The following is a 16,001-nucleotide window of genomic DNA, read 5'->3' as shown; positions in this document are numbered from 1 at the left end:
TATTTTTATTGGTTCTTTGTGAATTTCACATCATACACCGAAATCCAACTCATCTTCCCCTCCGCTAACCTGCTCTCCACCCTTGCAACCTCACAGGACCCCACCCCAACTGAGAAAAAAAAATCTCAGTGTGTCATAGTATGTCCCACAGTATCTTTTTTTCCATTCTCCTTTGCCTAAAAATGTTCTTTACAATGACTTTCTGGTCTAGTACAAGGCCTCTGGCTCCTGGGACTCCTCTCAGATATTGTTGTTTCCCTGTGTTATGGAGATCCTGTAGTTTTGGCTCTGTAGGACTGGTTTCTTTGTGCTCTCCAGCAGTTCATCATTGGGTTAGGCCAATTCCAAGCCCTGGATCTGGGCCTAAGGAGGTATGTGAGCTGGTCATCCCTTTGGCTCTCCCACTTTCAAACCCTCAGGTCAGGCTCTCCAGCAACCCCTAAAACCAGGGTCAGCTCTACCCTCTGCCTAGATGAAGTACAGGGCCCGCTCTCCTGAATGTTGTTGCCAGTGAGGGACAGGGACAGTTCTCCCATTCTCGTGACCAAGAGAGCTAACTCTTTTGCCTGCTATAGATGTCAAGGGATGAGAGAATGGAGGAGGAGGAGGGCATCAAACCCTAGTGCTAGCTCACCTGCAACCCCCACACCCCGGGGCAGCTCTACTGTGCTACCAAGATGAAGGGCAGGGCCAGCTATGATGTCTCCAGAGTCAGCTCTCCTGCCTGCTATAGATAGCAAAGAGTGAAATGGGGGACATCTCTCCCTCACTCATGTCACCATACTAGGGCAGACAAGCGGTGGGGCCAGCTCTCCCATGCTCTCATTCTCATTCTAGCTTGCTTCCACCCACATTGTCAGGGTCAGCTCTACTGTGCTGCTCAAGCAGGGTACAAGACCAAGTCTGCTGCGCGCTGTAGCTGGTGAAGGGCAAGGACAATTCTCCTGTTCTCACGATCCCAAGGCCAGGTCTTCTGCCTGTAGCAGGAGGTGAGGGGAGAGGCAGGAGGAGGGTATCTCTCTCCCTCATCCACACCACTGCAGGGGAGATAAAAGGTAGGGCCAGCTCTCCAGTGTTCATATCTTATATTCTTAGGGCTGGCTCACCTGAAATCCCTGGAATTGGGGGAGGGAAGGTTCATTTGCTCTTTTGCTCTCCCATGATGCTCAGGTGAAGGCTGAGGCCAATTCTGCACAGCCTTCAGACATCAACATGTGCCCACAGCAGCAGCCCAGACCAGGGATGCCATCCTGGCCTTCGGTGGCACCATACTGCTACAGACATGGCCCTTGGTGGCAGTACAAGCTAGGATCCCATCATGGTCCCCAGTGGCATCACCAGCTACTCACCTTATTTTGTCCCTTGATATCCTCAAGTTGGTAGCCATTGAGGGATTTTTGAAGCAATGTGATCTGAGAAATTAAATGTCTGCTATCTTTAATCACTGTATCTCCCAAGTCATTCTGTATAGGACACATTTTCTGGGCTCTTTGGTCTCTGTTATTTTCTTTAAATGTCATGGTATTGTTGACCAGCTCTCTTATATGTCAGTACATAGTGAGTTCAATACTTTGGGTGTCTGTTAGCCTATAGTAAGCCAAACTGGCCATGGGTCACCTGCCTATACTCCTGGGCAATGCAAGGGTTCATCACAGAGTATTTTTTAAATCTAGCTTATCTTCTATAGTTACCAACCTGGATCTTTCTAATTAATGACTATATATAATTAATGCATATATATATATATGTATATATATATATATATATATATATATATATATATACACATTTCCACTTAAAGGTACCATAAAGCCTTTCTTGTTAGAATATGCTTTACCTGTTTTAGTATTTTCTACCTTAGACTGACCTTTCACATCTATCTTTGGTAGCTTTGTAAATGCTTTGTACAATCTGAATACGTAGTATACCACCCATCAATTTAAGATCTAAAATGTTGAAATTACTCCATGAAGTCATGCTAGAATCTTGAAACATCTAACTCGAGATTTCTTGGCCTGTTTCTTGGTAGGTGTGGCAAGTCTAACATAGCAAGCCAGAGTACCCTGATGCATGAGTTTCATTCTATGATGATTAAATGTTCTGTATTTTCTGGCTTTGTACTCTTCTCTGCAGCTTTTAGATTTGCTAAGCCTGCCATCCAAACCTCCTGGATCTCAAGCGAAATTGTGGTTAGTTTTCATCTCTCTCCTAGTTTCTGTTAGAAGTTTGAGCCCTTGTTCTGGGGGAATAGCTCGTAACTGGAATCTAGCCAGGTAACCCTGCCTTTGTCATTTCTGCTAGCATTCACCAAGTTGGACAGACTTTCTTTGCACTCACTTTGCAGTAGCTTAATCAGAAGATATAATTACAGTGTGCTTTAGATTCCTGTCTGCCAGTAACACACTGTGTGGTTTAGCTTGTCGCTGACAGTCTACAGGCTTCATTGTCCTCCCTGTATGAAACACAGTTGAGCTGCAACCTAAAATTGCTCTGATTCCAACATCTGTACTATTAAAGTATACAGAGTCATTTCTGAGAAATCTAGCCTAACTTTCAAAATGAAATAATGATATGGGAGTCAATTGAGCTCTTCAGAGTTGAGTCCAGAACTGACATCTCTGATAAGCACTTGTACGGTCTCCTTAATAATGCATATTCTGAAAAGTATTTATCCCACAGTAGTTCTAAAAAAGCATTGCCCCAGCTGCTCGGTTCTGGGGGATGCTGGGAAAGCTACCTACTTGCTGACTCACAGATAGATCTCCAAAGCTTCGATACAGAAATCCCTCAGCCAAGATAGTACCTTTGCAAGCCACGTGGGCACACTTGCTATTGTCTGTCTTCTTCTGTTGTCTTGTGGCCACTCACAGAAGGACAGAAAATCACGAGTCATATTTTTTTAAATGTGTTTTATGTGAGTGTTGTGTTATATGTAGGCACATACACAAATGTGTACACACACACACACAATTTGTTTAATAAATCTCTTCCTAACATGTCTATGCTAATTTTTCTCTGTACTTTACAAAAAATTCAATAATTCACGCATCCAAAGGCTGCTCCAAAACAAAAGATAAATTACTTCATTTTGGAGATTGGCTTAAGCTAAATTTAAACACAATGTAAGTTGCCCAATCTGAGTAGAGGACTTGCAACTGGCGTGGCAATGTTGTGTGTGTCTTGAAATCCTTTGCATTGCCTTTCTTCTAGCAACTGTCTCTTTTGTCTCCAGGTAAATGAAATCTACCACGATGAGTCCCTTGGAGTGCATATAAATGTGGTCCTGGTACGAATGATTATGCTTGGTTATGCAAAGGTAAAATACCTTAATGTGGGCTGTAAAAATTAAGATTAGGCTAGCCAGTAAAAGATTGGATGGCAAAGCTACTTTCAATCTTATGTAGACTCATGGTTATAAATCTGGGGAGGAGAATTTTCCAGAATGAGAAGAAAATGTTAAATTAGAGCAACTTTTTGTTAGAGGCAGGTCTCATATAGTTCAGATTGGACCAAGACTCCCTATGAGGTCAAAGATGATCTTCAACTCCTGATCTTCCTAACTCTGCCTCCTAAATGTTGGCATTATAAGCATGCACTAACATGCCCAATGTATAATCTGCTAGAGATTTAACCAAGAATCATTTGCATGATAGAAAAACACTATTAACTGAGCTACATTGAACCCTAGTTATCAGGGTTTTAGGTGTGACTGAATAAGTAAGTAAACATGGACAGATTCTATTAAGGAAAAAGAATGTCCTTAGCCTATTAGCATGAGGTTTGTAGCCTGTATATGAATTCACTGTGTCTATGGGAAATGTCGATTTTATGGTAGTTATTCTCAAAGCACTTGGAATATGTCCATGAAGAAAACAGAAACATCTTTTGTTTTATCTTAAACAGTATTTAAATGTCTATATTTAAATGTAAAGCACCCTGGATATTTTTTGAGTTGAAAAATTTTAATCTCTTTGAAAACAGAAAGTTGAATCAAAATGCATGCAGTAGCTATCCTTGCCATATAATTGGAAACCTGTGTATATCAATATTAGATGTGGTCCTGCCCTTGGAAATAATTAACTTCCTTTGAGAAGCCTGACTCCCTTGCCAGTGTTCATGTTTACAATAATGAATGTCTTCCCTGCGAGGAAACACTCGTGAACTTGCACGTTGGGAAAACCATAGTCTCTCTGTGAGTTTGTGTTTCTTTATGCATCTACTAACAAAACATGTCCTCCTCTACAGATAGGCTATCCCTGATCTTCACCTTCTTTCAAAAGCCTGAAGTACTTTGTACTGTTAGGAAGGAACAAGCTAACCCCAGCTGGAGATCCTAACAGCCTTCAGCTGATCATTTGTTTGGCAAACTGTATGATTAGCATATAGCAGACCATGCTAAGTTTACTAAAAATATAAACACTGATAATAGCATTGGCTGAAATTTAACAAAACTCTGGGTCCTTTATCCAGTTAGGAACTCATTTAGGATCCCAATTTCTCTTTCTGTTAGAAACACTTTGGAAATGAAAAACCCTGTGTTTTTAAGGGAAGGGCTCTTTTACCACTCAACCCTTTACCCCTCAACTTTTAAACTTCAGACTGTGATGGATGTGTGTGTGTGTGTGTGTGTGTGTGTGTGTGTGTGTGTGTGTGTGTGTGTGTGTGTGTGTGATGTGTACATATATGTCCACTAAAGTTACCAGATAAGAGACCAAACCCTGCCATTATCATAAAAAGCTATTCCCTCCCCCCAGGTGAAGCTAGTATTATTTGATTGTTCCCCATACACTATACAAGTTTGGCCAGTTCTGCCAAATCTTGAAAGAACTTATTTCCTCCTTCATACAGATTATTTTTGGACCAAAAGAATACACAAAAATCTTAACGAAGATCTTTGACTTTCATATCTCTAGAAAAAGCGGCATGCAAGAATCTTTTCCAGCATTTGTCTTTAATGTGTAAAACCTAAAATTTGAATACAACCAGGAAATATTTTAGACTTCTAAAAATTCTCCTCCAAATGATTATCCATAACAAGTCACTGCAGAGTAGTGAATCCTCACTTCTAACACTGCTATTCATGTTTCTGTGGACATTCCCACAGGTGGCATGTGACCTCTTTACAAGGAAGTCTTTTAATTGGTCTCTAGAATTCATAAATCAAAGTTGGTCCCCCAAAAATAATATTTATGAATCATCATTGAAATATTATCCCAGAATCCAAATCACAAAATGTGTGTCTAACATATTCTCTCCTTTTAGTCCATCAGTCTCATCGAAAGGGGAAACCCATCCAGGAGCCTGGAGAACGTGTGCCGATGGGCTTGCCAGCAACAGAAAACTGATCCCAACCACGCTGAACACCATGATCACGCAATTTTCTTAACCAGGCAAGACTTTGGGCCTGCTGGAATGCAAGGTATTACTACTACTGTGTAAATGAAAAAATTAAGGGCCTGGGTTTTCAAGTGAAACCCCAAGTCAAGCAGGCTGTAAAATGTTCATATCTCCCCACCACTTTCCACCACCCACCAGGCCAAGCATACCTTTTCCCCACTCTTTTTCTTACAGTGACTTTTTTTTTTTCAGAATCCACAATGTTAAATGCCACTTAAGCACTGTTGTAAATTATACTTGCCTTTAAAATAATGGCTGTCCATTTGGGGTATGGAAAGGAGGCCATAGCATCATGCAGTGTGATTTCCACTAACTGTTCAGAAAGAGAGTGACTCCTGCCAACAGTCTTTCCTCCAAAGTCAGGTTACATTTATCTAAGAAACTCTGATGGAGAGTGTGGAGAAAGACTGATGGTTTTCTTTTCCACATTGGTGGGGTTTCTGGCTCCTTCCTTTAGAACCAAGATATGAAGGATCATTTAGTAAAACAGAAAGATAAGTTGAAATGGTAACAGCGTGGTAACCCCAGGCAGTTCCTCTTGCTTTTCCAAGAGAACATGCCTTACTGGTAACAGAGAAGTAATATTGCCCCTATTTACAGGAACACTGCTTCTTCTTTTGTTTCTAGGCAAAGATCCAGTACTAATTATAATGAGTGTGTATATATATATATATATATATATATATATATATATATGAAAATAAAAGTGATTGTTGTTATCTGCAGGATATGCTCCTGTCACTGGCATGTGTCACCCAGTGAGAAGTTGCACCCTGAATCATGAAGATGGTTTTTCATCTGCTTTTGTAGTAGCCCATGAAACTGGCCATGTGTAAGTCACTGCTGACAGCTTTTCTACCATTGTTCTTCACTTTGAGCAAAAGCGAATGCTAGTATGCATTCTCATGCTTTGCCAAGTGTGAGGAGCTTAACACAGGGAAGGGTCATGCACTGAAACTCAATGAGTAACTCTGTTTGGCTGAGCCTGCCTGTGCCGTGCCACTGATGGCTACAGAATAAGAAATACATTTCATTAGACAGCTCTCAATATCAGAATCCATGGCATCTCCAAGGAAGCCATGTTGGGTTGAAAAAATATGTCTTTCCCAGCATGTGTTGCAAGACAGGGAAATCCAAGCCATAGATCTGTGATTCTTACCCATGAAGTCTCCTTTGCATTCTAGGTTGGGCATGGAGCATGACGGGCAAGGCAATCGGTGTGGCGATGAGACTGCCATGGGCAGTGTCATGGCGCCGCTAGTGCAAGCTGCCTTCCATCGTTATCACTGGTCCAGATGCAGCGGTCAGGAACTGAAACGATACATCCAGTATGTGCCTCATTGCATGTCATGCCCTGCTGCATAGGCTACACATATGACCTCAGAGGTGTTGACCCAAAAGATTCTCCAGCGTCACACAATGGGTTAAGCCATGAGCCTAGAACTTGAGTCGTTTTATCTGGCATGGGGCTTCCTTGGGGTCGGGTAGATTCCTTGTGACTGGTGGTCAGATTTGTCCTGAGGATGGAGACAGGGTGTTTATATGGTTCCTGCATTTAACCCTGTTTATACCTCACAGTCCTATGGTGCAGGATTGCCACACTTCATATAGGGTCACTTGGTGACATGGGTAATGCCACCGCAGCACCACTATATCCCAGAGGTGGGGGTGGTTCCCTTTCCCAGAATTAGCAGAGATGAGAGATGAGTGAAATAAAACCCAAATCCTTAAAATCCACATTTCTAGGAACCTGCCCTATGTGTTGAACAAACCCCAGAGAAGTTGAGCTGAGAGTCCACTCCCTTTAAGCTCTGATTTCAACCCTGAGAATTTAAATGCACTTACTGTCCTCTCCCCACAGTTCCTATGACTGCCTCCTTGATGACCCCTTTGAACACGACTGGCCCAAACTCCCAGAACTTCCTGGAATTAATTACTCCATGGATGAGCAATGCCGTTTTGATTTTGGCGTTGGCTACAAGATGTGTACTGCGGTATGTGACCCACTGTTAACTTAGACATCTTATCTTGAAATTTGTCTGTGTCATTCCTGTTGGGTGGGCTTTGCAAACTCACTGGGACAAGTGTGAAAATATCTAAGGTTATCTTGCATTTGCTATGTTGATGGAGCTAAAGTAGACGCTTTGGGTACATAGCCTGAATTAATCCTCATGAGAGATAAAAAAGGAGATGGAAAGATCAAAGGATTTTGGTTTATAATTATTTCTTTTATTTTTTTCAAGATTGCAATATCATTCCACCATTGCCTCCTCCCAAATACCTCTCCTTGCTCTTTTTCAAATTGATAGCTTTTAAAATTATAGCTGTTGTTACAGATACATACAGTAGTGTTTATATATGTGTATGTGAATGTGTGTGTGTGTGTGTGTTTATACACATATTGCAAAAGTGGCAGAAAGATTTCAAGACTTTTATCTTTAGGATGAAAAAGTCAAGATTGCAGAACTTCTCAGGCCACTTACTCACACCTGGTAAGACTAGCTAGCTGCACATCAACCAAGGCTCTCCACTTAAGACAATTGTGCTATGTTCTCCCCCCAGCTTGTCTTACCTTCAGAGATGACGTTGAGCTTCTCTGTGGCATGATAGCCAGTATTCTATATATTTGTGGCTAAAGAAAATGATTACCATGGTATATTAGAAGAAACCCAAATGGAATAATACTGTGAAAAGTGTGTGGGCGCATGCCTGGAATCACAGCACTTGCAAGACTGAGGAAGGAGGAAGATGAATTTGAAGCCAGGCTTCACTCACTTGTTTACTGTATGCAGGACCAGCCTAGGCTATAAAATGAAGCTGTTTTGTGTGCTTTTAGTTTACGTTTCTACTTTTCACTAGTTAGACACTATGGTAATGGATGTCAGACAGAGTATGTCAGCTCTGACACTAAATCCAGGAACTCGAGTACAATCGGTGACATCTCTGGCTTAGTTTTCTTGCATCTGAACTGTGGGTCACAATGGTATTTATCTCTTATAGTTTATGTGGGGATGAAATGGGATGGTGTAATTAATGTTCGTAGCACAATACTGGCATCTTATACTTGTCATTGCTGCTTCAGAACAGAGCATTCAGACCTGGAGCCCTAAGGCCAGTGCTTATTTCTTGACATGTTACCACTTTGGCTATCAGCTTGAAATTAAAACACCCCCCCCCCACATACACATACCAAATACTATGACATGAAGAAGGCGTGTATAAAATACAGTTGGCAAACATCCCACTGTCTGAAAGGTCACCCATCGTTTGCTTCTTTTTCTTCCAGTTCCGAACCTTTGACCCATGTAAACAGCTATGGTGCAGCCACCCTGATAACCCATACTTCTGTAAGACCAAGAAGGGGCCCCCACTCGACGGGACTGAGTGTGCTGCTGGCAAGGTGAGTGTGTCTGCTGGTTAAGCTCCAGTGAGAGCTGTGGGGGAAAGTCTAGCAGATGATGATCACTGCTGGCCTATCACCCTGCTGTTGTACCCGTGGGCTCCTTATGGTAAGTCACTAAGATGGCATTCTAGCCTCCGTGGCTGCTACTACAAGCTGATGGTTCAAACCCCTAGGAGTTTGTTCTGAAATAGCTCTTGAGGACAAGAATCAGTTACACAGAGGTGAAGTCTGCATGTAGACATGTTCCCTCCAAGACTGTATGGCCATTGGTTCCTCTCCTCTCCTGGTTTCTGGATACCTTCTTCCCACATCATGACCCACCCTTCTGACCTTTGACAGTGGGTGTATATTCCCTCTGTCCCTTTCTGAATCTTTTTGGGATGGCTTGAGCCTACCTAGATATCTCAGGATCATTTTATTGAACTTAAAATTTTTAACTGAATCATGTTTACAAAGAATCTTTTAGCGAATAAGGTCACGTTCACAGGCCCAGATATTAGATGCTTTTGGGCCTGGGGGGACCAGTCCATTTGGCTCTCTGTGGCCATAGAGGAAAGGCAGTAGGGACAGCAGATCTCTGGCCCCTGCTACTGGGGTCTGATTTACTTGCTGGCATGGCCTCCCTTGTGAAAGCTGCCCAGAAATAAAAGGCATGTGAATTTATACAGAAGAATTGGCCTCACTCCTCAGGGAAGGATGCCCAAAGGTTTTAAATCTCAGAGTGTGTAGTTGAGACTGAATGCTTAGAAGCTGGCTGGATGCCAAGGTGTGCTTCTCTTAAGGGCAGAGAGCCCAAAACAAAGGCATGTTAAGAATGCAAGTCAAAGAGCCTTGACTAGTTTAGAAATAATAGATTATAGATAGGACCAAGTACTGACAGAAAAGATGAATGCAACTTTTACCTTTGTAAAAGGTTGATTTCAAACATACATGTATGGTTCTTATATGAAGTATGCATACTAATAAAAATCTGCTATTACAAGCACTTGCATTCTGTCAGACACTGTGGCAAATATATATATATATATATATATATATATATATATATATATAGTCTTCCTTTGGGAAGAGTTAATAAATATGCCTTCAACTAAAAATAAGAGCTTCTGGCTTATAAAAAAGTTATCAATTTAATATCTATCTCCTCTCTATATAATTATGTCCTAGTACAAGTTTTTTTTTTTTAACTTTTTTGCCCGTAGAGTACAAAAAGGCATTTGAAATTTTTGCAAAGAAAACAATCTATTCCCTCCGAGTATGTATTGGCCAGTGCAGCGCTGGGCATTATCAAGGACTCTCATGAGTAGCATTGTAGCTATGTTAACCCCTCTTTCTTCATACACTCCCGTGGCCTCTAAACAATTCATGATTTTTTGAATATCTTGATTTTTACTTATCTAAAAGGTAAATAACATAATCTAATCCATCCATTTCTCAGATTCATAACTTAATATTCTATGAAGCCAAAGGTGCTTTGAACGCAGAAGATAGTCTTAACCAACTTATATTTTTAAGTTGAGGCATATTTGCATGCCATTGTTTTAAATGGGGGCATATTAGCATTTAAGCCCCTGCTGATAGAAGCAATGAGAAGTGAAGCCAAGAATGATATCTGCTGGGCAGGCTGGACACTCATTTGTGACGTACCATTTCAAAACGTATCCAAGTAAATGTTATCTTACTTTTATAAAAAAAAAAACTTTATTTTTAGTGATGTCTAAGAATGTGCCTGTATATAACATATCTATGCATGTGAGTGCATGCCCTGTATCTGTCTGGTGCCCACAGAGGCCAGAAAAGGGCATCTGATCCCCTGGACTTAAAATTACAGATGGTTGTGAGCCACCCAATGTGGATAATGGGAACAGGACCCAAGCCCTCTGCTGGAGAGCAGCGAGTGCTCTTTACCAGCTCCAAATTTGGCTTTTTAACTTTAGTCTTAAAATGATGGATCTACGTTTTCCTTTGAGAGGATACCTTTGTGCAGCAAATGCCTATGGGTATGTTAAATCCATATTTAACTGGAGGGAGAGTAAGGATTGAAGACCTTCTCATAAGTGTTTCCTGAATAACGTGTTTAATGACTCATAATTACCTTCTCTCGTTTCCCTAAGTGGTGCTATAAAGGACACTGCATGTGGAAGAATGCTAACCAGCAAAAGCAAGATGGCAACTGGGGGTCGTGGACCAAATTTGGCTCCTGTTCTAGGACGTGTGGAACTGGTGTTCGTTTTAGAACACGCCAATGCAATAATCCCACGTGAGTGTGACCCCGCAATTCCTGTTGCTTTCTGATACACCAAACAGTGATTCATTGTTGTCATCGTGTTTTGTGTTTTCTGTTCTTTCATCTCATTTGGAAAAACAGAGGCTATGGAAAGTACTGCTCACCACCAAAGCGGTGGTGAGCAAGAGACATGCAAATGAAGAGGTTTTTTTTTTTGTTTTGTTTTTTTGGGGGTTTTTTTGAGAACTGACATATGGAACTATTAGGAAATTGACCAGAGAGAGTAGGTAGTGTGTGCCCTGTAAGCTGTGACATGTTCATGAAGAAGCAGAGAGGCATTGGACAGAAGTACCAACAACATCAGCTGAGTTCTAGAAGGTCAGTTCAGCTGCTTCAGTGTAGAAGCACAGAAAGATGGGGAGAAGGGCATTCAGGCAGGAACTCTGAGAAGAAAAGACATCCATTCACTCAACCAGACAAAATTCATGCAAGCCTAGAAAGAGTGATGGAATTATCCAGCTTTGATATGCTAACTTGTCAGGCTGAGGTTTAACCTGCGAGCAGCCCTTTCTCTGTGCTGGCAGAACGATGGCTCTGCGCATGACTTGTATAAAGACTACTGATGGCTACACACTGTCTTCACAGGCAGCCATAGAAGTAACAAGATCCAAAGCACGCCAGAAAGAGTTACACATTCCCCACAAGCCATGGTCTATGCTAAATGCTTTCAAAATGCCATCCCATCAAAAAGCATTTCCTTGGTGGGAAAATGATCCCATTTTGCATTTGACATAGAAGGAAGCAGAGACACGGGATTATAGGCTTAGGGTTTCTTTGAGTTGCACCTGCATGTTTTATACACGGTTGGAAATATCATCTTCTTGAGTTCAAGTGCATGCTTTTCATCTGTCATGAATAAAACAAACCATTTGAAACCTAAGTCAGGTTGTGTTGGGACGTGGGTGTTTACTTCTCAGCACAGGGAGAAGGGTCCATTTGGAGAGACCCTAGACATTGGAAGGACGGCACCATTCAGCCTGTGCTGGCAGCTCAGACACTTGGCTCTCTGCCCAGCAGTACTGCTTCTGTGGGTCTGAGCTGCTGGGCTGATGCCAGGCAGCCTTTGAAATGTTGTCTTTTCTCTAGGCCCATCAATGGTGGGCAGGACTGCCCTGGTGTTAATTTTGAGTACCAGCTTTGTAATACAGAAGAATGCCAAAAGCACTTTGAGGACTTCAGGGCCCAGCAGTGCCAACAGCGTAACTCACACTTTGACTACCAGAATACCAAACACCACTGGCTGCCGCATGAACATCCCGACTGTGAGTGCATACCATTCTTTTGCCTGCTGTGTGGATGGTCAGTTAGTGTTTAAGCCTTGCTGACACCAAGCCCTTGCACTCTTGGGTCCCACCTATGTGGTAACATAAGAAGTCAGGTACTTACAGAGGCCAGGCATTCCAGGTTCCCAAGAATCAGGCTGAAGAGTGCCTTTCTCCTGAGAGGTAGGTATTGTGACAGACATGATATCTGGCAAATAGCCCTGTCACCACCCCCATGGGAAATGACATTGAATCACCTGATTAGACTGAAATCCTCAACTAAGAAATAATCACAGCACAGGGGAAAGAGTTCATTTATAGCCAAGTTAGGTTGAAAACAGAAAGGGAAAAATGAGGTGCCCATGCATGAAAGACTTCATAGCCTTGTCTAAGTTAGTTATTAAAAATACTCCTGGAATTTTTCTTCTAGTGCTTGACTTCTTCCGATCAAATTCTGGGTTAGATGGGCTCGAAGTAAAATCTCTCCTCTTATCTCTGTGTGGCTGATCAGTGTGTATATACCACTGAGTTCAACTGAGTGCTCTTTTAAAGGAAATGCAAGCATGGACAGGTCAAAGGTGAACACTTTTGCAGATGCTACAAAAGGCACAGATATCAGCTGAGTGATGGGGTGAGACCAAAAACTAAGGCAGTCAGTGTTTTGAATGTTAATAAAGTGAAACTGGCTTTGAGTCAAAGCTTACTAAAAAGCTAATGTAGGTGACATCAGGGTTTGTCAGCATAACATGCCTGGGGCAGTCTCAGTCTACATCTGACTGACATCCCTGCCAAGTTAATATCCCTTATTACCCCAACAATGGTCTACTTTAGATGACATAAAATAATCCATCATTCACATTGATACAAAGATGCATGGTGGCGTATCTATACTTTTCATCCTCTCCCTATTGCATTCATCCAGTGTTACATTTGCTTTTCAGGAATCCATATTGAAATGTTGTATCTTAAAGTAAACTATGCTGGTCAAACATCCTATTTTATAAAAAATATTAATTTAAGCCTGCCTCTTATGCAGCCAAGAAAAGATGCCATCTTTACTGTCAGTCCAAAGAGACTGGGGATGTTGCTTACATGAAACAACTGGTGCACGACGGAACGCGCTGCTCTTACAAAGATCCATACAGCATATGTGTGCGAGGAGAATGTGTGGTGAGTTCAAACCACTGCTTCCACAGTATCCTCCAGCATCCTGCAACATCATCCACCACCCCCAACATCCCCAATATCCTGCAACATCATCCAACATCCCCCAACATCCCCAATATCCTGCAGCAGCATCCAACACCCCCAGCATCCCCAGCATCCTGCAGCATCCCCAGTATCCTCCATCACCTCATAGCATCCCCTGCATCCCCTGGCATCCTCCAGCATCCCTCAGCATCCTCCAGCATCACACAGAATCCTCCAACACCTCCCAGCATCACACAGAATCCTCCAACACCTCCCAGCATCCCTCACCATCCTCTAACACCTTCCAGCATCCCCTAGCATTTCACAGCATCCCATAGCATCCCCCAACACCTCCTAGCATCCCCTAGCATCCCCCAGCATTCCCAGCATCCTTGAGCTCATTTGGTGTCCAAGAGAGGCATTAATCCCCCTACAATAAAATAACTATCTTTAGGATCCTTTAATACATGTTTGTGTATTACATTTTAGTATAAATATTATTCTAATAAAAATCCAATTCTAAGTTTGTTTAAAAGATTAATGCAGAAATCCTTTTCTTTTACCATATCTTCCAAATAGTTCTATACTTAAATGCTGAATTCTATGTCAGGCCCCAAAATGTAGGCAATGAAATAGTTTTGTCTCATTTAGTCTTTTTGTAATGCACTTTGTTTCCTTGTTCATATGTAGCTGTTACTGTAATCATCCAAATTAAGTAGAACAGTGTTGTGAACATCCATTTCCTTTCAGTTAGCAAAACTGCAGCATGTTGTTGTGTTGCTATAATAGAATACCATAGGCTGGGCAACTTATAAAACCAAAAGAAAGCAAAGCCTAATGAGTTTAGGTGCTTTGGCTGATGGTTCTGGGTCTGGAAAGACCAAATGTGGTGATGGGGTCATCATGCTAGAATGTTTAGAAGGGGAAGAGAGACTAGGAACTGAAGATAGGAAGAGGCAGTCACACTTATAACACACCCACTCTCTTGGTAACTATCCCATCTCTGAGACAAGAACATTAAAATTTTGTTTGTGAAGAGATAAGCCTCATGATCTAATCATGGCAGCTTTTTGTTTAGTTTTCTTGTCCTGAGAGAGCATCTCACTCTATAGCCCAGGCTGGTTCCAAACTTATTGTGGTCCTTCCTCCTGCCTCAGCCTTTACATTGCTGAGATTAGACAGCTGTCAGCTCACACCTGTCAATCCACACCTGTCAGCCCACACCTGTCAGCCCACACTGGTCAACCCACACCTGTCAGCCTACAATATGGCTTCCCACATTAAACTAAGCCCTGACTATCACTACTTTTGAAGTGAGGATTAAGTTTCCAACATAAAATGCTTATGAATGGTGATTGCCATCATTTTTAACCCTTTCAGTATTTAGTACTAAATGTATGCCCCCTGCCCATTTCCATATCAAACTTGTAAGTACAATCATCTACCATGTACAACATTTACTTAAAAGTCCCAGAGAGTCCAGAAAGCCTTCAGTCATTGCCTGCTGACTGAAAATGTCACCTCACCTGACCTTCAGGGCCTTGCCCAGCCTGGGCCATGCCAAGCATTTACAGCCCTTCCCCATTGTTTTACATCCACCCTCTCCTGGATTCTGGCTGTGCATAAATATTGATCTCTAACCCTTTTCTCTGTGAATGTAAAGTTTCATAATTATTTGAATTTTTTCCACTTCTAAAATGTCTTTTAGCTTTTGTGGTTCTGTGAGAGTCTCTTGTATTTTGGGGGGAACTTTATTCCACATCACAACTCCCCTTTGAAAGATAACACCATCTTACAGCTTGCCACACTACTTCACGCCCTTATGAATATGTGAATAAGCATGGACCAGGCATGATTTGTTGATTTTCTTACCCAGGATCAACCTACTTCTTGGCATATAAATCTTGCTTGATGAGGAGGTCAACTATCTTGAGAATCTCATTCTGGGAAAATACTTCATTAGGATAAAGGCATTTGTCACTTATCAATAAGACCATGGTTCATTTGTCATTTGATTTCACACTAGTTCCTTAAAAACCTGGGGTCTGAGAAATGGTGACAACAGTGGAAGTCCTGTGCAAGGGTTCGTCATCATGTGGGATGCAGTTTGCTACATGGCACATTAAACTTAGCTGTGTTTAACATCTTCTCTCCACAGAAAGTGGGCTGTGATAGAGAAATCGGCTCAAACAAGGTTGAGGATAAGTGTGGGGTCTGTGGAGGGGACAATTCCCACTGTCGAACTGTGAAAGGGACATTCACTAGAACACCCAGGAAACTTGGTAAGATGAGTGCTCTCTTGAATTGAGATCTTTTTCTGCTTTTTGTCATTTTGAAACATCTTTTAGAATTTGGGAATCTTTTTCAATGTGTATCATAGAAATTAACATATTTTTTTAAAGTAGTGTAAATAAAAATCATTAAAATATAAGACTTTGAATTCATATTTCATAGCATTCCT

General features: G+C 41.7%; 1 protein-coding gene across 2 annotated transcripts in view; it reads left to right on the top strand.

The window, feature by feature from the left end:
• Adamts3 (ADAM metallopeptidase with thrombospondin type 1 motif 3) overlaps positions 1 to 16,001 on the top strand; it is a 221,790-nt gene that overhangs the window by 183,574 nt on the left and 22,215 nt on the right. For both annotated transcript variants that reach the window (XM_021162812.2, XM_021162810.2), the window contains exons 6-15: positions 3,233 to 3,316; positions 5,263 to 5,419; positions 6,124 to 6,229; positions 6,582 to 6,725; positions 7,259 to 7,391; positions 8,684 to 8,797; positions 10,915 to 11,060; positions 12,174 to 12,349; positions 13,386 to 13,519; positions 15,699 to 15,822. In XM_021162812.2, coding sequence (XP_021018471.1) covers positions 3,233 to 3,316; positions 5,263 to 5,419; positions 6,124 to 6,229; positions 6,582 to 6,725; positions 7,259 to 7,391; positions 8,684 to 8,797; positions 10,915 to 11,060; positions 12,174 to 12,349; positions 13,386 to 13,519; positions 15,699 to 15,822 — 1,318 coding nt within the window. The remainder of the gene's footprint in view (positions 1 to 3,232; positions 3,317 to 5,262; positions 5,420 to 6,123; positions 6,230 to 6,581; positions 6,726 to 7,258; positions 7,392 to 8,683; positions 8,798 to 10,914; positions 11,061 to 12,173; positions 12,350 to 13,385; positions 13,520 to 15,698; positions 15,823 to 16,001) is intronic.

Source organism: Mus caroli, unplaced genomic scaffold, assembly GCF_978045245.1.
Source record: "Mus caroli unplaced genomic scaffold, Mus_caroli_1 scaffold_4, whole genome shotgun sequence".
NCBI lineage: Eukaryota > Metazoa > Chordata > Mammalia > Rodentia > Muridae > Mus > Mus caroli.
This window is presented reverse-complemented; position numbering and strand designations above follow the sequence as displayed.